This window comes from Callionymus lyra, chromosome 1, assembly GCF_982586985.1.
Source record: "Callionymus lyra chromosome 1, fCalLyr1.hap1.1, whole genome shotgun sequence".
Lineage (NCBI taxonomy): Eukaryota > Metazoa > Chordata > Actinopteri > Syngnathiformes > Callionymidae > Callionymus > Callionymus lyra.
The window spans coordinates 7,858,833-7,883,990 of record NC_141818.1 but is presented as its reverse complement, the minus strand read 5'-3'; the positions used below and the strand labels follow the sequence as shown (position 1 = coordinate 7,883,990).

General features: G+C 44.8%; 3 protein-coding genes across 5 annotated transcripts; 1 reads left to right on the top strand and 2 right to left on the bottom strand.

Annotated features, from left to right (window-relative positions):
- Positions 1 to 1,743: 1,743 nt before the first annotated feature.
- On the top strand, positions 1,744 to 4,230 carry LOC148087795 (bile salt-activated lipase-like). 2 transcript variants are annotated; one of them, XM_087796977.1, is made up of 12 exons: positions 1,744 to 1,806; positions 1,878 to 2,025; positions 2,089 to 2,208; positions 2,280 to 2,477; positions 2,536 to 2,666; positions 2,724 to 2,831; positions 2,892 to 3,012; positions 3,082 to 3,268; positions 3,327 to 3,530; positions 3,594 to 3,791; positions 3,850 to 3,957; positions 4,024 to 4,230. In XM_087796977.1, the coding sequence occupies exons 1-12, from the start codon at positions 1,750 to 1,752 to the stop codon at positions 4,094 to 4,096; spliced, it is 1,653 nt and encodes a 550-aa protein (XP_087653103.1). In that variant the 5' UTR covers positions 1,744 to 1,749; the 3' UTR covers positions 4,097 to 4,230. The 2 variants fall into 2 exon arrangements, with proteins under 2 accessions (XP_087653103.1, XP_087653021.1); XM_087796895.1 differs by having other exon boundaries at positions 1,747 to 1,806; positions 3,588 to 3,791.
- A 127-nt stretch (positions 4,231 to 4,357) lies between these two features.
- On the bottom strand, positions 4,358 to 7,255 carry kazald3 (Kazal-type serine peptidase inhibitor domain 3). Its single transcript, XM_087807881.1, has 4 exons — positions 6,760 to 7,255; positions 6,530 to 6,690; positions 6,313 to 6,460; positions 4,358 to 4,615 (listed from the first exon to the last, which is right to left on the bottom strand). The coding sequence occupies exons 1-4, from the start codon at positions 7,253 to 7,255 to the stop codon at positions 4,548 to 4,550; spliced, it is 873 nt and encodes a 290-aa protein (XP_087664007.1). The 3' UTR covers positions 4,358 to 4,547.
- A 202-nt stretch (positions 7,256 to 7,457) lies between these two features.
- On the bottom strand, positions 7,458 to 24,822 carry grin1b (glutamate receptor, ionotropic, N-methyl D-aspartate 1b). Of its 2 annotated transcripts, XM_087791129.1 has the most exons (21): positions 24,532 to 24,822; positions 21,877 to 22,130; positions 21,669 to 21,803; positions 21,421 to 21,597; positions 17,749 to 17,811; positions 16,991 to 17,088; positions 16,795 to 16,916; positions 14,183 to 14,357; positions 13,964 to 14,114; positions 13,789 to 13,875; positions 12,732 to 12,867; positions 12,426 to 12,553; positions 12,196 to 12,360; positions 12,007 to 12,125; positions 11,832 to 11,944; positions 11,621 to 11,769; positions 10,665 to 10,822; positions 10,437 to 10,598; positions 10,260 to 10,369; positions 10,045 to 10,190; positions 7,458 to 9,834 (listed from the first exon to the last, which is right to left on the bottom strand). In XM_087791129.1, coding segments are annotated over exons 1-21 (2,715 nt in total). In that variant the 5' UTR covers positions 24,533 to 24,822; the 3' UTR covers positions 7,458 to 9,768. The 2 variants fall into 2 exon arrangements, with proteins under 2 accessions (XP_087647255.1, XP_087647263.1); XM_087791137.1 differs by lacking the exon at positions 17,749 to 17,811.
- Between the last annotated feature and the right edge of the window lie 336 nt (positions 24,823 to 25,158).

The following is a 25,158-nucleotide window of genomic DNA, read 5'->3' as shown; positions in this document are numbered from 1 at the left end:
ATATCAATACAATCATATCACTATATGACATATCAAGACAATCATATCACCACATGACATATCAATACAATCATATCACTATATGACATATCAAGACAATCATATCACCACATGTCATATCAATACAATCATATCACTATATGACATATCAAGACAATCATATCACCATATGACATATCAAGACAATCATATCACCACATGACATATCAAGACAATCATATCCCCATATGAAACATCAAGACAATCATATCACCACATGACATATCAATACAATCATATCACCACATGACACATCAAGACAATCATATCACCATATGACATATCAAGACACAATCATATCACCACATGACATATCAAGACAATCATATCACCACATGAAACATCAAGACACAATCATATCACCATATGACATATCAAGATAATCATATCACCACATGACATATCAAGACAATCATATCACCACATGACATATCAAGACAATCATATCACCACATGACATATCAAGACAATTATATCACCACATGACATATCAATACAATCATATCACCACATGACATATCAAGACAATCATATCACCACATGACATATCAAGACAATCATATCACCACATGACATATCAAGACAATCATATCACCACATGACATATCAAGACAATCATATCACCACATGATATATCAAGACAATCATATCACCACATGACATATCAAGACAATCATATCACCACATGACATATCAATACAATCATATCACCACATGATATATCAAGACACAACCATATCACCACATGACATATCAAGACAACCATATCACCACATGACATATCAAGACAATCATATCACCACATGACATATCAATACAAACATATCACCACATGATATATCAAGACACAATCATATCACCACATGACATATCAAGACAATCATATCACCACATGAAACATCAAGACACAATCATATCACCACATGACATATCAAGACAATCATATCACCACAAGACACATTCGTAACATGACAAATTATTACATCAACACATGACATAAGACACAACCATATTGCCACAGGATTACATAGCATAGCATAGCAAGACATAGCATATCAAATTTGGACACCTATCATGCATTGCATGGTGACTTGAGGCAGCACTTGAGCCTCATGGTTATACAGCTGAACTAGTTTGAACTGGGATCTGGGGTGTGTTTTGAAGTGTTGTTACAAAGTGTTGTACAAGTTGTGAAAGTGTTTTCCGATTTGTTGATTCGTTGTTCACAGATCCTGGGACTTCCATCAGCTGTGTGTACTCAGTGTCACTTCCTACTGCAGATAAAAACTTAATCATTGATTTTTCTGAACAGAATCTAAGCAAACCGTTTCCACGTGGGTATACCTGATGGGTTGTTCTGTTCTCATTTGGACCTTCAAATTGACAAGAACTCCCTTAAGAGAATAAGAATCAGTGACTTTTATAGCCAGTGTTGTGTTGATGTAAAAACATCGTGAAATGTTTTGTGGTGTCAGTACAGATTGGAAGAACGAAATAAGATAACACACAAAATAGGCAATATAAAAACAACCAAGCACCAGCCTGTCTGAGAAACATCGACTTTATCTTGTCTGGCTCTGGGAACAAGGACTTGGTCTGGGTCAAGATTGCTTGAGTAGCAGTGGACAGGTGGGTTGGGTTTTTCAGGAGAAGATAAGAAGTTCCAGCTGAAGCAGATAAAAGCCACACTCGCAGTCAAGGCTTTCACTGATGATGCTGCTTCTGCTGGTGCTGAGTGTCGGACTGGACCTGGTCTTGGCTGCTAAGGTCAGTAAAAGTAAAACTCTTTTTCCAGCAATGTCTTCCTGGCTCGATATAAATTGAACTTGTTGGTGCAGCTGGGTGTGGTCCAAACGGAGAGCGGGGCGGTCCGGGGAGTTAATAAAGGGATGGGATTTTTCCGGAGCGTCGATATCTTCAAAGGGATTCCATTCGCAGATGTTGCAGGCAAATGGGAGAAACCTAAACCTCACCCCGGATGGGATGGTAACACACACACAAATCCGCCACAGAGAAGCTTGTCCATTCAAATGGTCTTGGGTCTTTCAGGAGTTCTAAAGGCCGACAAGTACAGGGAGCGCTGCCTGCAGGTGACGTTGCTACAGACGGAGACACAGGGCAGTGAGGATTGTCTGTACCTGAACATTTTCGTCCCTCAGGGATTCTCATGTGCGTCTCCTCAGACTACAACACACTAGCAGCTGTCCTGGGACTGAAACCATCTACCCCTTGTTTTGCAGTGTCCAAGGACCTTCCTGTCATGGTCTACCTGTTTGGTGGCGCCTTCCTCTTGGGGGCATCCAACGACGTGGCAATCCTTGGGGACTCGCTCTATGATGGGAAGGAGATGGCTGACAGGGGCGAAGTCATCGTGGTCTCGGTCAACTACAGAGTGGGGACGTTGGGCTTCTTGAGCACTGGAGACTCTCGCCTGCCTGGTGAGGAACCAGTGGTCAGAATGCTGTCAGCTGAAGCTCACAAGCTTTTCGGTGGCAGGAAACTATGGTCTGTGGGATCAGCATGCCGCCCTCTCCTGGGTGCGCAGGAACATTGCAGCATTCGGAGGAAACCCTGACAACATCACAGTTTTTGGTCAATCCGCTGGCGCTGTCAGTGTGAACTACCAGGTGAGAAGACTCTTTGGTAAACTCGTCACACTAGATGCTGACGTTTTTGTGCATCAGATGCTGTCCCCCTACAACAAAGGCATGTTCCGCCGAGCCATCTCACAGTGTGGTGTGGCTCTCGCTCCATGGGCGCTTCAGAAGGATCCCATGTCAATCACAAAGAAGGTTTGTTAGGCAGAATGTGGACTATGTTGGACCACATGGTCATGACGATGGTCACTTTAGATAGCTCACAAGGTTGGCTGCTGGAGGAGTAACGAAGACTTGATGCTGGAGTGTCTCAAGATCAGCGACCCGGTTGGCCTCACAATGGCAGGAAAGATCGACATCCTTCAGATTCTTGGCGGTGGGTTGTCGGGTTGCTCAGATCCAGGTAGATGGTCCACCTGTAGATTAATTTTCTTCTGACTCACAGGTGTCGTCATGGACCTCCTGGAACTGTCGCCCGTGGTGGATGGGGACTTCATTCCAGATCACCCTAGTAAACTCTACAACAATGCAGCTCAGTTTGACTACCTGGCGGGCATCAACAGCATGGACGGGCACATCTTTGCGGGCGTGGACGTTCCTTCCATCAACCAGAGGAATGCTAATACCACAGTGTGAGTGCACCTTGGCCCACCTCCTGCTCATTTGCTGACTGCGATGAGGTCATTGCAGGGAGCAGGTGAAACGCTTACTGGGTGGTATGACCAAAGAGAAGGGGAAATCTGCGGTCGAGCCCACCTACAGTCTTTACTCCTCCCACTGGGGATCCAACCCAGACCCGGCAACAGTAAAGAAGACAGTTGCGGACATTGAGACAGACTTCCTGTTCCTGGTTCCTACTCAGATAGCCCTGCAACTTCATGCAAAGCACTCCAGGTGAGGATGAAGCTTTAATGCAACCCCTAGGTTTTAATTGCAGGTTATCTTGTTTAGCCTCAGTGGTGCCCGGACCTTCTCTTACCTGTTCAACATGAAGACCCGAATCCCTGCATTCCCCCGCTGGGTGGAAGCAGAGCACGCTGAGGACCTGCAGTACCTGTTTGGAAAACCCTTCTCCACGCCTCTGGCTTATTTCCCCCGACACAGAGACCTGGCAAAATACATGATAGCTTATTGGACCAACTTTGCTCAAACGGGGTAAGTCTTGAAATTAAGATCAAAACTGGCCTGAACTTGTTTAAGTTTTTTTTCCCAGTAATCCCAGTCAAGGGAACAGTCGAGTCCCTGTTGTGTGGCCCGCTTTCACCAAAGACCACCGTCCCTACTTGACCATCAACAATGACATGGGCAAGACATCTGTCAGGTACTGACTACTTAGCAATGGGTGTTGGTCTCTTCAGGTCTCACCAAGTCTCCTCTGCGTCCTCAGCTATGACTTGAGGAGCGAATATGTCTCGTACTGGAGGGACCAGTACAGCGCCATGCCCACAGCCAAGTCCTAGGATGACTGACATGTCACTGCTGAATTGACACGTGACACATTAATCATACATGACTGGTGATTGACACATGGCAAACATATTTATATGTGACTGAGGTAATGAGAAAACATAACAATAAATATTACCAATATGGATTTTTTTTTTCTTTGTGAGTCTGTGTGTGTAAGAGAAGAATCTACCAGCAGTGGTGAAGATTATGCATCAGGGGACAAACCTCCTCTGAAGCCACATCTATGCTGTCAACTTAAATTTAGAACAATACAGTTTTCCTATTGTTTATTAAAGACTTGTAAACATATCTGCAAACTAGAACAGATTCAGGAAGAAGGAGACTCCTACAAAGGAAGAGAAAGACAGAAGGAGACCATTTGCAGTCTTGTCTTTCACTGACTGGAGCTGGAATCTGCAACATCGTCTTGATGTCATGTGAGTAAAGCAGGTGACACACATCTCAGTAGAAGTCAAGGTCATAGTCCGAGTCCATCGAGTCCACCTCGACCAGAGAAGAGGAGTGGTCATCTGAGGAAACATTGTTGATAATGAGGAAAGAAAAATGAATGATGATGAGGTTTTCGATGATGAAAAAAACATGATGAGGTTGTAGATGATGATGATAATCATAATTGAGATGATGAAGAAGTTGATGGTGAATATCATGAAGATGATGATGGAGGATGAGGATGAGGATGAGGATCAAGATGGTGATGGAGGTGGATATTGAGATGAGGATTATAATAATATCATGTTTTGTTTCTTAAATTATTTGCATGTACAAGAGATATGAAGTAATCCGTGTTAAATAGTCACTGTTCCAGAGAGGAAATTTAAACGTAAGTAAAGCAACATAAATTCTTTAACAAGTGCAGAGACACAACAATAATACAATAACAACAAAAAACTGTGAAACGATGAACATGATGATGATGATGATGAGGAGGAGGAGGATGATGTGGATGATTTAATGATGATGATGAAGGTGATGCAGATGGTGTTGATGATAATAAAGATAATGTGATGTTGGTGATGATGAAGATTATGTGATGATGATGATAACAATGATGATGAAGATGGTGATGATGATAATGAAGATAATGGGATGATGATGATGACAATGATGATGATGATGAAGATGAAGATGGTGATGATGATGTTGATAATGAAGATAATGTGATGATGATGATGAAGATGGTGATAATGATGATTAAGACAGTGTGATGTTGGTGAAGATGATGAAGATGGTGATGATAATGATGAAGATAATGTGATGACGGTGGTGATGATGATGATGAAGATGGTGAAGATGATAATGAAGATAATGTGAAGATGGTGATGATGATGAAGATGGTGATGATGATAATGAAGATAATGTGAAGATGGTGATGATGATGAATATGGTGATAATGAAGATAATGTGATGGTGATGATGATGATGATGATGATGAAGATGGTGAAGATGATAATGAAGATAATGTGAAGATGGTGATGAAGATGGTGATGATGATAATGAAGATAACGTGAAGATGGTGATGATGATGAAGATGGTGATGATAATAATGAAGATAATGTTGATAATAAAGATAACGTGATATTGATGAGGAAGTTGGTGATGACGATCAAGATAATGTGATGTTGGTGATGATGATGAAGATAATGTGACAATGAAGCTGATGATGATGATGGTGATGATGATGATGATGATGATGATGATGATGATGATGATGATGATGATGGTGATGATGATGATGATGATGATGATGATGATGGTGATGATGATGATGATGATGATGATGATGATGATGATGATGGTGATGATGATGATGATGATGATGATGATGATGGTGATGATGATGATGATGATGATGATGATGATGATGATGATGATGATGGTGATGATGATGATGATGATGATGATGGTGATGATGAAGATGATAATGATTATAATGGAGATAATGTGATGATGGTCATAATGATGAAGATAGTGATAATGATAATGAAGATAATGTAATGATGATGATGAAGATAATGATGAAGATGATGATATAATGAAGATAATGTGATGATGATAATGATGATAATGATGATAATGAAGATATTGTGATGATGATGATGATGATGATGATGAAGATGATGATGAAGATAATGTGATGATGATGATGATGAAGATCATGATGATGATCATGATGATCATGATGAAGATGATGATGATGAAGTCGTACCTAGAACTCGGACTTCAAGTTGGGCCACGCTAGAAGTGATGCCGAGATGATTTCGGGCTAAACACTTGTAGGAACCAGAGTCCTGTGGCTTCGCACCCTCGATCTGCAGCCAGCTGGACAGCTCAAACCTCCGGGGTCCACCCCGGGACTATGGAGGACACAAAGGACACCTGACAGCGGTCGGACCTTCAGCTCTCACCGGGTCACATGACCTCACCTGGACAGAAACGTGTGGGTCGTCCCCGGGCAGGACCACGTCGCTGCCCTCCTTCGTCCACTCCACCGCCGCCACGGGGAAGCCAAACACCTCACATAGGAAGACCAGGCTGGCCCCGGGTGGACGGACCTGACGCTCGGGGCGGAGCTTGATGACCGGAACTGGGGGGTCAGAGAAGGACATTTAAACACACGCACGCGCACTCACAACAACACACACACGTGCAGTACCGGTCCTGCAGGGTCCAGATCCAACTTTCTCGAGCTCAGGTCTGGAGAACTTGGTCTGTTTGAACTGACACTCGTTGCTGTAGGTGGTTCCATCTGACCCGCACACCGGGTCCTGGACCTGGCACACGCACACTCTCTCCTCCTCGTCCGGCTCGGATGCTCCGCCTGGTGCCGGGTCCTCCAGCTGGCACCGCATACCGTCCCCGCAGATCCCGAACGAGACGCTGCGGTCTGTGGGGTCACAAGCCTGACCCTCCAGGTTTGCGCATTCCTCGCAGCAGCCGCACTGGTCCGGAACCAGACCAGCCCGGCAGCCGCGAGTTTCGGGACACAAGTCCGGATCACACGGTCCGCAAGACCAGTTTCCACGGCCGAGTTCTTCGTCGAGCTGGTCATAGACGAGTAGTGGGTCGCCGAGGAGCCGGTTCGGAAGAGCGCCGCCGGTCCAAAGAACGAAAGAGAACACCAGCAGGACCTCAACTCTCAGGAGGGACATGGTTGGACCCGGACAGCCGGATTGGGGGCGACACTGAAACCGGGTCTCCGAAGTGACCCACTGCGCCAGAACCCGGGGTTCAAACTTTTTTTTAAAGAACCCTTTTGTAAGAATTCCGCAGTGCACGGCCGGCTTCCGCTCAGCCTTTCACAATAAACGCGCCATTAAGACAATGATGGAGCAAATGGACCAAAACCACACAGAACTTCCGACGAGCAGAATGTTTATTACAGATGATTGAAAACGTACAGTTTTTATTATCATCACCTTCATAATTTAAAGTATCAATATTATGGTCATCATCACTTTACAATATAACACTCATCTTTGTCATATCATTATAAAAATATTTATCAGCATCATTGCTATCATCATCATCTTCTTCCATCATAATAATCTTTTTTGCATCATCATTAATTTCATCTTCATCATCGTCTTCATTTTCCTCAAATCATCGTAACAATTTAATCTGTATCTTCATCATCATCTTCTTCTTCTTCCATCATAAGAATCTTTATTTGCATCGTCATCAATTTCATCATCATCATCGTCTTCATCTTCCTCAAATCATCATAACAATTTTCATCTGCATCTTCATTATTATCTTCTTCTTCTTCCATCATAAGAATCTTTTTTGCATCATCATCAATTTCATCATCATCATCGTCTTCATCTTCCTCAAATCATTATAACAATTTTCATCTGCATCTTCATTGTTATCTCCTTCTTCCATCATAGGAACCTAATCTGCATCATCATTTCACTAAAATCTTCTTTATCTTATCGTCTTCATCTTCATCTTCATTATCATATAACCATCAGCTTCTTCATCATAACATCATAACTATCGTCATCATCATCCTAATGATCATCTTCGTCGGTTGTATACAAACGTCTTCAGTTTTTTAGTATTTACATTAAAAAGTGACATCACAGTTAAAATCTCGTACAAAGTTAAATTTCCTTTTCGGACAGCAGGGGCAGTAGAGAACCATGTTAGCATATGAGTGAAGGTTAGCATAGTGATTGAACATCATCAGCAGATCGACACAGATGATAGCATTACAGTAAAGCTAGCCGGTTCGCAGTGTGAAGATGTAAGAGAAAGAATGCTACATAACAATAGCTACATTAGCACGGTGTGCCAACTTTTCCAGCATTTCAACAATAAATTGACTTTTATACTCTTCAAAATAAAAGTCTGGCCCTGCTGCAGTGTGTCGATCTCTTATGTACAAATGAATATAGATTATCGTAACCTTTGAATCGTCCATTCACCCACAAAATTAAACATCATCACAAAATCTAATGGATACCTTAACGAGTGGGAACCACTCAAATGAATTTTTAAAAATTTCAAAATGACATTTTTATATCAATCTCGGTTTTCAGTCGCAAGTCTTGATCGCACCTTTAGCATTATGCTAGCGGCATGGCAGTGGTCACAGCTGACGCGGTGGCTATCTACAGCCAAGATTCAAATGTGCTCTGTTAGCCAGCAGGCGTGTTTAAAAACAGTTCATAGCATGGCACGCTAATATTAAAAACAACTAGCACGAACTTCTGTAATGCTAAACATAACAAAAACTAAATTCAGAAAGTCACGCTCAGTATCTGGATTCTTAGAGTTAAGCTAAAAATGAGGAACTGAACATGGTTTCACCTTGACGGCACAAGATACGTTTGTACTGAAGACGATATAGTTAGCATTCAAGGTTGTACGCAACAAGGTGTCATGACAGAGTTAGCGTAACATCACAAACGACGTGACCAAAGCGTGCCATTGTAGCAGTGATGCACTAGCAGTTTAAACAGGTGTGGCTAGCAATGACAACTGTAGAGTTAGCGTGAAGTTAGCCACACAGAAAAAACATCTTGTCAAAAGTAACTAAATGTATCACGTCAGCCGCGTAGCCGAGTCATGTGACAAGCCCAAGAGTAAAGAGTTTTCATTAGCCAACGTTGCAGTCTTGGAGGTAGACGGGTCTGACATCAGCGTGGTCCATGACATCATCAGAGAGGACGGAGTGTAGCCAGTCAAATGTTCCTCTGCTCACATTCTTTAAAATAAACGTCTTATGCTGCGATGGTAGTCAAAGTTATTTTTTGACAACAAGAACTGTCGCCAGGAATGGAACCCTCAACTTTTCGATCGCCTCCAGTTGATGGATGACATCAGGTTGTAGCATTGCTTCCTGTCCGGAAGCTCAGGTGACCTCCTCAACAGTCTTGTCAGGACTGGACCCGACAAGACCACTGAGGAGGATCAGCTGGTTCCACAGGCAGGAAGCAGTAAGCTAGTCCAGAGGTTCTGATCAACGTTGAGAGAAAATTAAGGTCCAACATCCAGAGCTACCAAAGTAAAAGCACCGTAAAACATTTCTGTTCCAAAATAAAAGCCTCACTGACTGGAAGCAGCTACAAATGACTAAATATTGTGTGTTTGTGTAAATGTGTGTGTGTGGGGGTGTGGGGGGTCTTTATGTTTCTGTGTGTAAATGTTTGTCAGTGGATCAGACTACGGTGCTGACTGAAGGATCCGACAGGTTCAACTGTCCTGTGATGTCAGTCGGGTACGGCTGCAGGAGACAAAAACACAAATTAAGTTTGTTGAGCTCTTAAACTCCACTTACTTCTCTGTAACTCCACCTCCTCTTTACCTTTCCCACCTTTAAGTACTTTTTCCTACTTTTCTGTACCTGCCTTAACTTGTCTGTACCTCTTCCTACATGTCTGTACCTACTCCTACTTTTATTCACCTACTCGTACTTTGTCCTTCTATGGCTCACCTGCAGGTTCTTCCTCCAGACGTTGACGGCAGCGAAGGCGAGCTGCATCTGCTTCCGTCGCGCGTCTTTGTGTCGTTTGTAGGCGATCTCGATGAAGATGAGGAAGATTCCTGCTACAATTCCTCCAGCAACGAGCATGAACACACCTGTGGCGACACGTAAGCGGGTGAAGGGGAGCGTTCGTCGGCAGAATCCTTCACATGACCATGACTCACCTGCCATGTTCTCGAAGGTCAGTGTGGCCGGGGCATTGCTCCGGGAGTCGCATTCTTGGTATCGGACCCATGTCTTGTCCAGGTCCTCCATGAAGCCGTTCTCGTGTGAGCTGCATATAATACACTCTCGGGTCACATGATCGACCATCGTGATGACATCAGTCAACCGGGCCTCACCTGAGAATGGCCAGCGACACGTTCTGTTTCCACGGACTGTCCTTCCTCATCCCGATTCCAAATCCGGAGCGGAAGAAAAGCTCTCCAGTCGTGACCAGGTCGCACTTCTGCGACGCCTCAAACTCCAGCACGGCGCTGTCCCAGATAAAGGCGTGCAGTTTGCTGCGGGGAGAGGAGCCGCGGTGAGACGGCAGTGCCACGACCAACGGGGGTCAGCAGGGAACCTACTTGTCTCGGACGGCCTGGATGGCCTCAGCGGCGCTCTCGTAGTTGTGTTTCTCCATGTGTCGGTACATTGTGCTCAGTTCCACCTGTCGCCTGAAGTAAATGTCCACCGAGCTCTGCTTCACTGTGGCGTAGATGAACTTGTCTGACGGATTCCGAAGCTAAATCACACAAATACAGACAAAGCCTTAGTATAGCCTGTATACCTGATGATGAGGCTTTAAAGCGGTCGAACAAAAATGTCCTCTAAAGCTTTTGTCTGCATTATTAGACGCGTCACTAAAACCCCTTTATCAAGCACACCTGTCCCAATAAACCATCTAGCTAACTTAAACATGTAAACCTGTAGCTAATACATCTGTAGCTAGCTCATCTTTAGCTATAATACCTAGTGCTAACACATCTATAGTTAGCCCATTTGTACTTAAGAGTTTTATCTTGACCTTTAAAGTATATACTTTGTTGAATATTGTTTTGATTGTTTAAGCGCTTTGTGACCCTGGTCTGGAAAAGCGCTATATAAATAAAAATTACTTACTTACTTACTTACTTACAACTGTAGCCAACATATTTGTATCTACGACATCTACAGCTAGCACAACTGAACTTAAGAAAACTGGAGCTAGCGCAACTGTAGCTAAAATATTTGTAGCTAACACATTTGTACATAAGACGACTGTAGCAAGCAGACTTAAAGAAAACACATCTGTAGTTAGCACACCTGTTGCTAACACAGACTCATATACAACTATCACAAATGTACTTAAAACAACTGTAATTAGCACAACTTCTGCAAACATATTTGTAGCTACACATATATAGCTAGAACTTCTGTACTTTAGACAACTGTAGCTATGAGGCTTGTAGATAAAACACCTGCAGCTAGCATACATGTGGCAAACACATAGCTGGCTATTGCATGTTTGTGTGTATGATTGTGAGTACGGGTTTGTGGTCACCCTGGGGTCGTTGATGCCAGTGATGCGCTCCTCAGGCCGGTCCAGCACCAGGAAGGCTGCCAGGTTGGCGGTATACGAAGCCACGATAATCATGGCGAAACCCGCCCAAACCATTCCTAAAATCCTGGCAGAAAAACTCCGGGGTGCTCCTGCCAATGCAAGCATCGGTCACATGCGATGGGACTTGTATTTCGGGTTTCACGTGACTTACCCTCTCCTATCCCAGAGTTCAGAAGTACTCCCCATGAAAACCACATGGCGGAGGACAGTGTGAGGGCGTCTTCTTCCTCCTCCTCACTGTTAACCTTAAACCTTCCGAACGGGCTGGACACACACAAAGGAGTGTGAGCATGCTTGTGTGTGTCTGTGTGTGTTTGTGTGCGTACCTGAACCGGTCTAGTAGGTAGAGCATCACTGCCACCACGTGGACCGACAGACCGACTAACAGCCACAGTGTGCTCTGGAACGGCTGCATAAACGAATCCAGAGTGCTACGAGGAATTTCCTGCAGAAACAAACGCACGTGAACAGGGAGGACCGACGAGAGAGTAGAGCTACCTGCTGACTATACAGACCTTCTTGACGAGGATGGTGAGTCCCTGGTACTTGAAGGGTTTGGAGAACTCGATGTACTGAGCGCGCTCGTTGTTGATGGTCAGCGGGGCCACGATCATATCGGCCAGACCGCCCAGCAATTCCCCCATCATCCCATTCCACTCCTTCTTGTTGCTGTTGTTCACCTGCCGTGGACACGCAGTTAGCCACGGTTGGGGGGGGGGGGGCTCTCTGATCAATTGTCACTCACTCTCTCCTGAGTCCCGAACTTGCCATCGGCCACCAGATGAACCTCGTAGGTGAAGTTCATGCTCATCGCCAGCTTGATCAGCAGGTCGATGCAGAAGCCGTAGCAACACTGAGGGACGATGGGCTGACCTGCACACACACACACACACACACACGCACACACACGTGTTTACAAGTTAAGTTGTGACACAATGTGTGATGAGAGGTGTAGACATGAACAAGTTTCTTTTAACACAACTCTGAAGAAGAAGTTTTTGTTTGGACACACAGGACTGTGATGTCTAAACCTTTCAGAGAACCCCCTCACCTGGTGTGGTTCCGTTGGGTCCGGTACAGATGACCTTCTTGATGAGCACACCATTGACGGTGTACTCCTCCTTACAGGTGCCGTCTGTCTTGGTGGGTTTGACGTAAACAAACGGCTCCTGGTGTATAGTCACGATCTGATGCGACAACATGAGAGAAATAACATCAAAAGCTATTCAAAGAAAGTGAATGATAAAAAAAACACAAAAATAAAGTAAACATCAACAATAACAACAAAAGTAACTACAACAATACACAAAACGAGAAAATCATGATCAAAAACAACAGAAACAACAACAACAACAACAGGACAAACGTGAAAACAAACAAGAAAAAAAATGACATAATCAAACACAAAATAAACAGAAACAGCCACAAACAAGAAATAAATAACCAAGGAAAATGAAATCAACAACAAAACAATACAAACAAAAAACGAGAAAAACAACAGAAACATCAACAAAATGAACACAAACAAGAAAAAACAACAAATCCAAAACAACATCAACAACAAAATAGACGCAAACAATAAAAACAATAAATCCAAAACAACATCATTAGCATAAACAACAACAGGACAAACATGAAAACAAAGAAGAAATTCAACATAATCAAACACAAGATAAACAAAAACCGACACAAAAAAGAAATAAATAACCAAGGAAAATGAAATCAACAACAAAACAACAAAAAAAACGAGAAAAACAACAGAAACATCAACAAAATGAACACAAACAAGAAAAAACGTCAAAATGAAAAACAAAATAGACACAAACAATAAAAAAAATAATTATCCACAACAACATCATTAACATAAGCAACAACAGGACAACATGTAAACAAACAATAAAAAACAACATAATCGAACACAGAATTAACAAAAACAGAACCAAAAAAGAAATAAATAACGAAGGAAAATGAAATCAACAAAAAAACAATACAAACAAAAAAGAAAACAACAGAAACATCAATAACATTTACACAATAAAAAACATCAAAATGAAAAACAGGTGAACATGAACAAGAAAAACAAAAATAAATGACAGACATAAACGCACCTTTAGTTTCGTTGACATCTGGTATCCAACTGGTTTCTCTGTCTCCCCCCCGGGCCAGATGATCTTCCTCTGAGGGTTCATCACCACCTGACGCACACATGGATGCACAGCTGGTTTAGTGTTGTGGTTCGCTAAAGTGATTGTGTATGCGTGTGGATGACAGTCCGTGTCACACCTGAGACCCGTTGAAGACTCCGACAGGGACCATGCGTCCGATCTTCTGCTGGTAGTTGAGGATAGTGTAGGTGGCGAATCTTCGGTCGCCATCGTCGTTGAACTCGATGCGGCCCGTCAGTCCCTCGGGATACTTGGACGACATCAACACTCTGGGCCAATCAGACGACAGTTGACGCGACGCCATTCCGGGCCCCCCCGACAGGCAGGCACAACTGACCGTTTGAAGAGCGGGCCGGTCCTCCAGATGTTGGTGTTGCCCACACAACCCCGAGGAGGCTCCGTGATGTTCTCCTTCTCCAGCAGCTCCTGCAGCGACTGGGCCACCACGGACACGGCGTCGCTGATGTGCGCCGACTCGTTCTTCCCGTTGATGAGCTGTAGACCCAGTAGACCTACACACGTGCACACACACACATGAAAGCACACGTGCACAAACACGTACACACACACGCATGTGTATGTGCACACACAAACACACACCTGTTAGACTCTGTTTACAAGTAGCAATTGTGTTTATTATCATATATATGTTAAATACACACACTCACAGGCACACACTCACGGGCACACAAACCCTCACACGCACGCCGACACTCACACCCCAAACACACACTCACACAAACACTCAGGCTTCATGCTGAAAGTCATGTGTCGGCTGTTTCATGTCGGAAAACTGAGTCCGGTCACGATGACGAAAAATATCTGCTTCCTCATTACAGCGACTAGCATGTTAGCATCCCCACTCAAACGCCAGCCTGTTCGCTAGCCCACCAGCTAACGTATTAGCAAGCCTCATACAAAGATAAACCCCAGCGCGCTAATGCGTCAGCTAGTTTGTTAGCAGGTTAGCCGACCCTCGATGAGCTGGTGTTTGTTACGATGGGAGACGCTAACACTGTCAGCCGACATGAAAGTCTGCTGAGGCAGCAGAGACTTTGTCGTCCGCGGTGACGCGAATTCTTCTGATGGGTCAATTACGACAAAATCACCAGTTGCACGAAATGTCCCACTACCAGCCAGAAGCGGCTGACTAGCTAGTACCATTCTGTAATATTAATGTTTGACCACCAGGGGGTGGAGTGCACTGCCGGCCTGGTCTTGACTCTGGTTTGGTCCCCAGTGGTCGGATTCAAGTTAATATCCAGTGATCCTGGTGTTTTAGTCCTAAATGACGTTCAGAAAAACAGTTCTCGCACAGAAACAGCGACTTTTGCTACACTTTTGGGGGTGCCGCAGGGGTTTTTTCCCTGTCTGACAGACCACCTTGGAGGCCAGACCACCAAACCTGAGACCTGGTTAAGGTCAAAGTTTGGCAAATTGTCGGTAGTTTTGAGGCATACGGCTCCTGAGCGGTCTAGCCCCGCCCCTTCCATGACATCACTCTGGAGCGGGCGTGGTCTGCACTGTGGACCAATCATCAAGCAGGACACAAGAAGCAGCGACGGAATCTTACCAGTGCTCGTGCCGACAGGCGTCATGGTTACCACGGCAACGCTAGCTGTCTCTCAAAACCACCCCGTCTAACACTACCTCATTAGCATCCCTGAAACTAGCTAGCATGTTAGCATCCCGACTGAAAGGCTAGCTAGACCGAGAGCGATTGGGCGGAGCAGGCGACACACACTAGAGATGAAACACACAAAAATGTTAGACACATTTGTAAACAACAACAGTTACAAACAAGACGGTTTGAACCTTTAAACGTTGTGGTGTTTAAACATTCAACCGCCTAAAGAAAGCTGAGAACGAGAAGAAGAGCGGGAGAATCACGCCGTGATGAAGATGATGGTCCTTCATCACACACTGACAGGCGGCCATGTTTCCATCCCAGTCAGGGTCGCCGTGACAACTGTCTAGAGATGTCACAAACCCTGGACGACAACAAGGCAGCCACACACTCTCCTCCGCACGGACCCATACTCTCTCACACTCACACACATACACACACTTATATACATTCACTTAGACACAAACTTACGCATTCACACATACCCACACATACACACACTAAGATACAAACTAACAAATACATTCACAAATACACACATTAAGATACACATTCAAATACACAACCTCACATAAACAAACTTAAGACATACACTCACACACACTACGATACACACTTAAATATTCACACACACCCTCACATATGAAAACGAAGATACAAATTCACACATTTACACACAAACCCTCACATACACACACTCACATAAACACACTTAAGACATACACGCACACTCACTACGATACACACTTAAATATTCACACACACCCTCACATATGCAAACTAAGATACACATTTACACACAAACCCTCACATACACACTCACATACACTAAGATACACACTCTCACCTACACACACTTAGATAGACACTCACACCGATACACTATCACATACACACAATAAGATACACACTTACTCCCTCACCTACACACACTAAGATACACACTTACACTCTCACCTACACACACTTAGATACACACTCACACCGATACACTATCACGTACACACAATAAGATACACACTTACTCCCTCACCTACACACACTTAGATACACACTCACACCGATACACTATCACGTACACACAATAAGATACACACTTACTCCCTCACCTACACACACTTAGATACACACTCACACCGATACACTATCACATACACACACTAAGATACACACACACAGAGAGACTTTTTTTTGGGCTCTTCGGTTATTTTAGGCGACTTTGATCGTCATGGCGACAGATTCAGGGCGTTGTCACGGCGACTTCCTGGATCTCTGGATGGAATCAGAGCGCCGTGAAGACGGGTGCCGAGGGAGGTACCTACCATCTGGGGCCTCGTTCATGGCTTTGCCTGAGCTCTCCCGCTCCCCCACCAGCCACACGTATCCGGACCCCGTCATGTTGAGCTGCCGAGCCGCCCGGTACACGCCGGCCGCCTCGTCCTCGCTGCAACAACAACCAGCCCTCGTCACCGATTCTGAATCCTGGGTCAGGCCTCTCAGTGGCCCTAGGGGACTAACCTCGCGGACAGGATGATGACTCGGGCCTCCAAGTCTTTGGCCTCCAGCAGCAGGGCCGTCAGGTTGGTGTCCGGGCTGAACAGCAGGACCTTCTCCGCCTGCAGACGACAACAGAGACAGCAGGACAACATCGAGGGACACATGACGTTAGACCTCCTGTCGGTCACTCCCCCCCCTCCCTCCATGAAGACCCCCTCAATCATGCGTCTCACCCAAGGGGGTGGGGGAGAAGGGGTGATGGGAGCTCAGGGGGGGTGGGGGGGTCGCTGAACAGAAATAAAATCAAAGTAAAAGCTCGCAGTCACGGGTGGGAGGGGGGGAAGGCGGTTGTTCGGTGAGGGTCTACGGTCCGGGTCTGTGTCGGGCTCTGGTGTGAGTCTGGGTCTGAAGTGGTGCACGTGGACATGCAGGAGACGCTGTCAAGACTCCAACAACCAGGACGTGCATGTTAGAGAGCGCTGATGCAACTGAAAGAAAGACTTGGGGGGGTCCGGGCAGTCTGGACCAGATACCCGCCGGCTGCATGCAACTATCTGGGGAGGGGGTGCGGGGGGGCGTCTCTCCTTCCACTCCGGATCCAGGTGTAGGATCATGAACTCAAAAGAAGAAATATGGTGGCGAGCGGACCGGACCAGGATAAGAGTCTATCTCTGGAGCCGGGCCAGTGGGGGTACGGGGGGTTCAGGGGGTCTGGTGATCTACACGGCTGCGAGCTCATTGTTGGGCGGCGTGCATCATTTACATGCATGTTGTTGTACCTTCGGTGTTCTCCTGAAGTCATAGTTGTGTTGGTCGCTGTTCTCAAAGTTCCTGTTTTTAGTCTGACGTAACGTGGACACCAGAGGGAGACAAAGATTTAGACACACACACACACACACACTCACACACATAGACACACTTAAACATGAACACAAACTCAAAGAGAGAGGGTGAAACATGGTAAAGAGTAAGAGGGTGATACATGGTAAAGAGTGAGAGGTTGAAACGTGGTGAGAAGTGAGAGGGTGAAATATGATGAGGAGTGAGAGGGTGGGACATGGTGAGGAGTGAGAGGGTGAAACATGTTAAAGAGTGAGAGGGTGAAAAATAGTAAAGAGTGAGAGGGTGAAACATAGTAAAGAATGAGAGGGTGCAACATAGTAAAGAGTGAGAGGGTGAAACGTGGTGAGGAGTGAGAGGGTGAAACATAGTAAAGAGTGAGAGGGTGAAACATAGTAAAGAGTGAGAGGGTGAAATATGATGAGGAGTGAGAGGGTGAAATATGATGAGGAGTGAGAGGGGGGAACATAGTGAGGAGTTAGAGGGTGAAACATGGTAAAGAGTGAGAGGTTGAAACGTGGTGAGAAGAGAGAGGGTAAAATATGATGAGGAGTGAGAGGGTGTAATATAGTGAGGAGTGAGAGGGTGAAACATGGTGAGGAGTGAGAGGGTGTAATATAGTGAGGAGTGAGAGGGTGAAACATGGTAAAGAGTGACAGGGGGAAACATGGTGAGGAGTGAGAGGGTGTAATATAGTGAGGAGTGAGAGTGTGAAACATGGTAAAGAGTGAGAGGGTGAAACATGGTGAGGAGTGAGAGGGTGAAACATAGTAAAGAGTGAGAGGGTGAAACATGGTGAGAAGAGAGAGGGTGAAACATATTAAAGAGTGAGAGGGTGAAACATGGTGAGGAGTGAGAGGGTGAAACATAGTAAAGAGTGAGAGGGTGAAACATAGTAAAGAGTGAGAGGGTGAAATATGATGAGGAGTGAGAGGGTGAAATATGATGAGGAGTGAGAGGGGGGAACATAGTGAGGAGTTAGAGGGTGAAACATGGTAAAGAGTGAGAGGTTGAAACGTGGTGAGAAGAGAGAGGGTAAAATATGATGAGGAGTGAGAGGGTGTAATATAGTGAGGAGTGAGAGGGTGAAACATGGTGAGGAGTGAGAGGGTGTAATATAGTGAGGAGTGAGAGGGTGAAACATGGTAAAGAGTGACAGGGGGAAACATGGTGAGGAGTGAGAGGGTGTAATATAGTGAGGAGTGAGAGTGTGAAACATGGTAAAGAGTGAGAGGGTGAAACATGGTGAGGAGTGAGAGGGTGAAACATAGTAAAGAGTGAGAGGGTGAAACATGGTGAGAAGAGAGAGGGTGAAACATATTAAAGAGTGAGAGGGTGAAACATGGTGAGGAGTGAGAGGGTGAAACATAGTGAGGCGTGAGAAGGTGAATCATGGTGAGGAGTGAGAGGGTGTAACAAAGTGAGGAGTGAGAGGGTGAAACATAGTGAGGAGAGGGTGAAACATGGTAAAGTGTGACAGGGTGTAACATAGTGAGGAGTGAGAGGGTGTAACATAGTGAGGAGTGAGAGGGTGTAACATAGTGAGGAGTGAGAGGGTGTAACATGGTGAGGAGTGAGAGGGTGTAACAAAGTGAGGAGTGAGAGGATGAAACATAGTGAGGAGAGGGTGAAACATGGTAAAGTGTGAGAGGGTGAAACATAGTGAGGAGTGAGAGGGTGTAACATAGTGAGGAGTGAGAGGGTGTAACATAGTGAGGAGTGAGAGGGTGTAATATAGTGAGGAGTGAGAGGGTGAAACATGGTGAGGAGTGAGAGGGTGTAATATAGTGAGGAGTGAGAGGGTGAAACATGGTAAAGAGTGACAGGGGGAAACATGGTGAGGAGTGAGAGGGTGTAATATAGTGAGGAGTGAGAGTGTGAAACATGGTAAAGAGTGAGAGGGTGAAACATGGTGAGGAGTGAGAGGGTGAAACATAGTAAAGAGTGAGAGGGTGAAACATGGTGAGAAGAGAGAGGGTGAAACATATTAAAGAGTGAGAGGGTGAAACATGGTGAGGAGTGAGAGGGTGAAACATAGTAAAGAGTGAGAGGGTGAAACATAGTAAAGAGTGAGAGGGTGAAATATGATGAGGAGTGAGAGGGTGAAATATGATGAGGAGTGAGAGGGGGGAACATAGTGAGGAGTTAGAGGGTGAAACATGGTAAAGAGTGAGAGGTTGAAACGTGGTGAGAAGAGAGAGGGTAAAATATGATGAGGAGTGAGAGGGTGTAATATAGTGAGGAGTGAGAGGGTGAAACATGGTGAGGAGTGAGAGGGTGTAATATAGTGAGGAGTGAGAGGGTGAAACATGGTAAAGAGTGACAGGGGGAAACATGGTGAGGAGTGAGAGGGTGTAATATAGTGAGGAGTGAGAGTGTGAAACATGGTAAAGAGTGAGAGGGTGAAACATGGTGAGGAGTGAGAGGGTGAAACATAGTAAAGAGTGAGAGGGTGAAACATGGTGAGAAGAGAGAGGGTGAAACATATTAAAGAGTGAGAGGGTGAAACATGGTGAGGAGTGAGAGGGTGAAACATAGTGAGGCGTGAGAAGGTGAATCATGGTGAGGAGTGAGAGGGTGTAACAAAGTGAGGAGTGAGAGGGTGAAACATAGTGAGGAGAGGGTGAAACATGGTAAAGTGTGACAGGGTGTAACATAGTGAGGAGTGAGAGGGTGTAACATAGTGAGGAGTGAGAGGGTGTAACATAGTGAGGAGTGAGAGGGTGTAACATGGTGAGGAGTGAGAGGGTGTAACAAAGTGAGGAGTGAGAGGATGAAACATAGTGAGGAGAGGGTGAAACATGGTAAAGTGTGAGAGGGTGAAACATAGTGAGGAGTGAGAGGGTGTAACATAGTGAGGAGTGAGAGGGTGTAACATAGTGAGGAGTGAGAGGGTGTAACATAGTGAGGAGTGAGAGGGTGAAACATAGTGAGGAGTGAGAGGGTGTAACATGGTGAGGAGTGAGAGGGTGAAACAAAGTGAGGAGTGAGAGGGTGTAACATAGTGAGGAGTGAGAGGGTGAAACATAGTGAGGAGTGAGAGGGTGTAACATAGTGAGGAGTGAGAGGGTGTAACATAGTGAGGAGTGAGAGGGTGAAACATAGTGAGGAGTGAGAGGGTGTAACATGGTGAGGAGTGAGAGGGTGAAACAAAGTGAGGAGTGAGAGGATGAAACATAGTGAGGAGAGGGTGAAACATGGTAAAGTGTGAGAGGGTGAAACATAGTGAGGAGTGAGAGGGTGTAACATAGTGAGGAGTGAGAGGGTGTAACACAGTGAGGAGTGAGAGGGTGTAACATAGTGAGGAGTGAGAGGGTGTAACATAGTGAGGAGTGAGAGGGTGTAACATAGTGAGGAGTGAGAGGGGGAAACATGGCGAGGAGTTGAACAGAGCACTATTGATGTAACTGGATCAGACAGTTGAATGCGACTTCCTCCTCTGGTGATGATGAAGAGAAGCGACGGTAGAATGTCCCACTGGTCCCTGAATCTCTCGCTCCAGATAATCTCTTCATTAAAATTAGATCCACAATCTCTGACACACACTCACATACACACAAGTGTTATAGCTCCAGTGTGTGTGTGTGTGTGTGTGTGTGTAGGCGCCTCACCTTGGTCTCTCTCTCCTCCAGAAGGGTCTCCAGTCTCTTCTGGGCGGCTCGGCCTTCGTGGTCGTCGCTCACAATCAGGATGATGTGGTTCCAGCGGAACTCTCTCATCAGGTCAAACCAGACCTGGGCCTGGTGGGCGTACGGTGGGACGGTCCTCAGGAAGGACAGATGGATGCTCTGCAGGGGGGGCACAGCGTGAGGCGGGAGAGTGAACCGGACCTAGGCGGATCCCAGAGCAGTGAGCTCACCTTGTCGGAGTATATGGACATCCGGGTGGTCAGACCCACCACCGGGATCCTGTAGAAGCCGGCGGTGTAAGAGACCGGCGTGGGCGTCAGGTGGTCGTTAGACTGGGGGGGGTGACTGACCAGGATGGCGTAGACCTGCGACAGAGGAAAGCCTTCGTGTCACGACCTTCATGGTTATGATGACATCACAGATCAGCGGGTGTGTCACCTGATTGGATATCAGGTCCTCGCAGACCGACAGCGCCATCTGGATGGCGTTGGGCTTGTGCGTGACGGAGATGGCGTTCATCTTGAACTTGTCGCGGCCGAACACGGCGTTGGCAGTGGCCACCGCCTCCTTGAACACCTGCTCGTAGCGCTTGTGACTCAGAACGGCGCCGATGTTCACCAGGCGAGGCTCGCAGCCACACAGCGCCACCGACAGGCAGTGAAGGAGCGCCAGCAGCACGCCGCGCACCTCCACTAGAGGGCGAGAGAGAGGGACGAGAATGTTGGACGGTTGTAGGAATGTCGATATCAATAACAACAGTCCGCGCACAGTTATAGGTCACAGCAATGAAAGGACCTTTGACCAGAGGTTGAACACTGCGAAGAACTTCAACTGTTACATTAATGAACAAACTCTGTCGAGCCTTAAGTTTGACACCTTAATATGATGATGATGATGATGATGATGATGATGATGATGATCATAATGATGATGATGATGATGATGAAGATGAAGATGAAGATGATGATCACAATGTTGATGAAGATGATGATGATGATGATGATGATGATCACAATGTTGATGATGAGGATGATGATGATGATCATAATGTTGAAGATGATGATAATTATCATAATGTTGATGATGATGAAGATGAAGATGATGATAATGAAGATGAAGATGAAGATGAAGATGAAGATGAAGATGAAGATGAAGACGAAGATGAAGACGAAGATGATGATGATCATAATGTTGATGATGATGAAGATGATGATGATGAAGATGATGATGATGATGATGATGATGATGATAATGATCACAATATTAATGATGATGATGATAATGATCATAATGTTGATGATGATGATGATAATGATCACAATGTTGATGATGATGATTCTCAAAATATAGATGATGATGAAGATGAAGATGAAGATAAAGATGAAGATGAAGATGAAGATGATGATAATAATGTTGATGATGATGAAGATGATGGTGATGACGACGACGATCATAATGTTGATGAAGATGAAGATGAAGATGAAGATGACGACGATGATAATTATCAAAATGTTGATGATGAGGATTATGATGATGATGATGATGATGAAGATGAAGATGAAGATGAAGATGAAGATGAAGATGAAGATGATGATGATGATGATGATCACAATGTTGATGATGATGATCATCATCATAATGTTGTTGATGATGATGAAGATGATGAAGATGAAGATGGAGATGATGATGAAGATGATGATGACGACGATGATAATGATCAAAATGTTGATGATGAGGATTATGATGATGATGATGATCATCATCATAATGTTGATGATGATGAAGATGATGATGATGATAACGATGATGATCATAGTGTTGATGATGATGAAGATGAAGATGAAGATCACAATGTTGATGATGATGATCATCATCATAATGTTGTTGATGATGATGATGATGATGATGATGAAAATGAAAATGAAAATGAAGATGAAGATGATGATGAAGATGATGATGACGACGATAATAATGATCAAAATGTTGATGATGAGGATTATGATGATGATGATGATGATGATGATCATAATGTTGATGATGATCATAATGATCATAATGTTGATGATGATGAAGATGATGATGATGATAATGATGATGATCATAATCTTGAAGATGATTAAGATGAAGATGAAGATCACAATGTTGATGATGATGATGATCATCATAATGTTGTTGATGATGATGATGATTCTCAAAATGATCATAATGGTGATGATGAGGATGATGATGATGATGATCATAATGATCATAATGGTGATGGTGATGATGATGATGATGATCATAATGATCATAATCTTGATGATGATGATGATGATTCTCAAAATATTGATGATGATGAAGATAAAGATGAAGATGAAGATAATGATGAAGATGATGACAATGATCATATTGTTGATGATGATGATAATGATGATAATGTTGATGATGATGATTCTCAAAATATTGATGAAGATGAAGATGAAGATGATGATGATAATGATCACAATGTTGATGATGATGATGATGATGATTCTCAAAATATTGATGATGATGAAGATGAAGATGAATATGATGATGATGATGATGATGATGATGATAATGATCACAATGTTGATGATGATGATGATGATGATTCTCAAAATATTGATGATGATGAAGATGAAGATGAAGATGATGATGATGAATCTAAAACATGATGATGGTGATGATAATGATCACAATGTTGATGATGATGATGATGATGATTCTCAAAATATTGATGATGATGATGATGAAGAAAGATGAATATGTGGATCATAATAATATGATGATGGTTAAACTGGTGAGGATTAGATTTTGATGATGTTGTGAATATGATGATGATGATGAAGTAGGAGAAGATTAGGAGGATAATGATGATGTTATGAATTTGATGATGATGACTATTATTATGATGAAGGTGGCGATGATGACGAAGAAGATGACAACAGGATAACAATGAGGATGATGATGGTGATGAATTTTAAACATGGTGATGAATGTTAAACATGGTGATGAATGTTAAACACGATGAGGATGAAGATGTCGAGGACGGTGAAGGTGAAGATGATGACTCAAGATCAAAGAGCCGCTCACTCTCCAGATTCCGTCACAATGTTCGTCCTTCAAGTCTCCTGTTGATCTCTGAGCGCAGCGGCGACTCGGTTCGGCGCCCCGGGTCAGACGGACCCGAATGTCGGGTCGCGTGCCGGACGGAGGATCTGGCGTCGGTGGTGTCGACTCGCGGCTCAGAACCGCCGAGCGCGTCCGTGTCCTGTTGATCCTCCGCCACCTCGTGACGTCATCAAACGCAACACGGCGAGGGCGAAACACGGATGGACCGTCAGTGCTCGTGTGTCTCCGTCGGTTGTTGTCGGTGACCTGATGATGCGGTGCGTCCTTGATCCGCCGCTCTTCCCTGCGCGTTCACGCTGGGAGGAGAGACAAGCGCGTCCCTCGGCAGCATCCGCGGGCACGCAGCTTCTAATGCGGCGCGTGCGTGCCCCCCCATGCACGAACTCTTATCATTACTGTGTAATATTGGTGACGTCATGTTGCAAAACATGCATGCATGGCATGTTGGTGTAGTGTCTCGTGCACATGGATGTGGAAAAAAATAACGCACGCACGCACGCGCTCACTGACACAAATAAATCCCGCTTGGACAACTTGACGTGACGTCACTGGCGTTGAGCTCAGGCTGTCATGTGACCAACGTGCCAT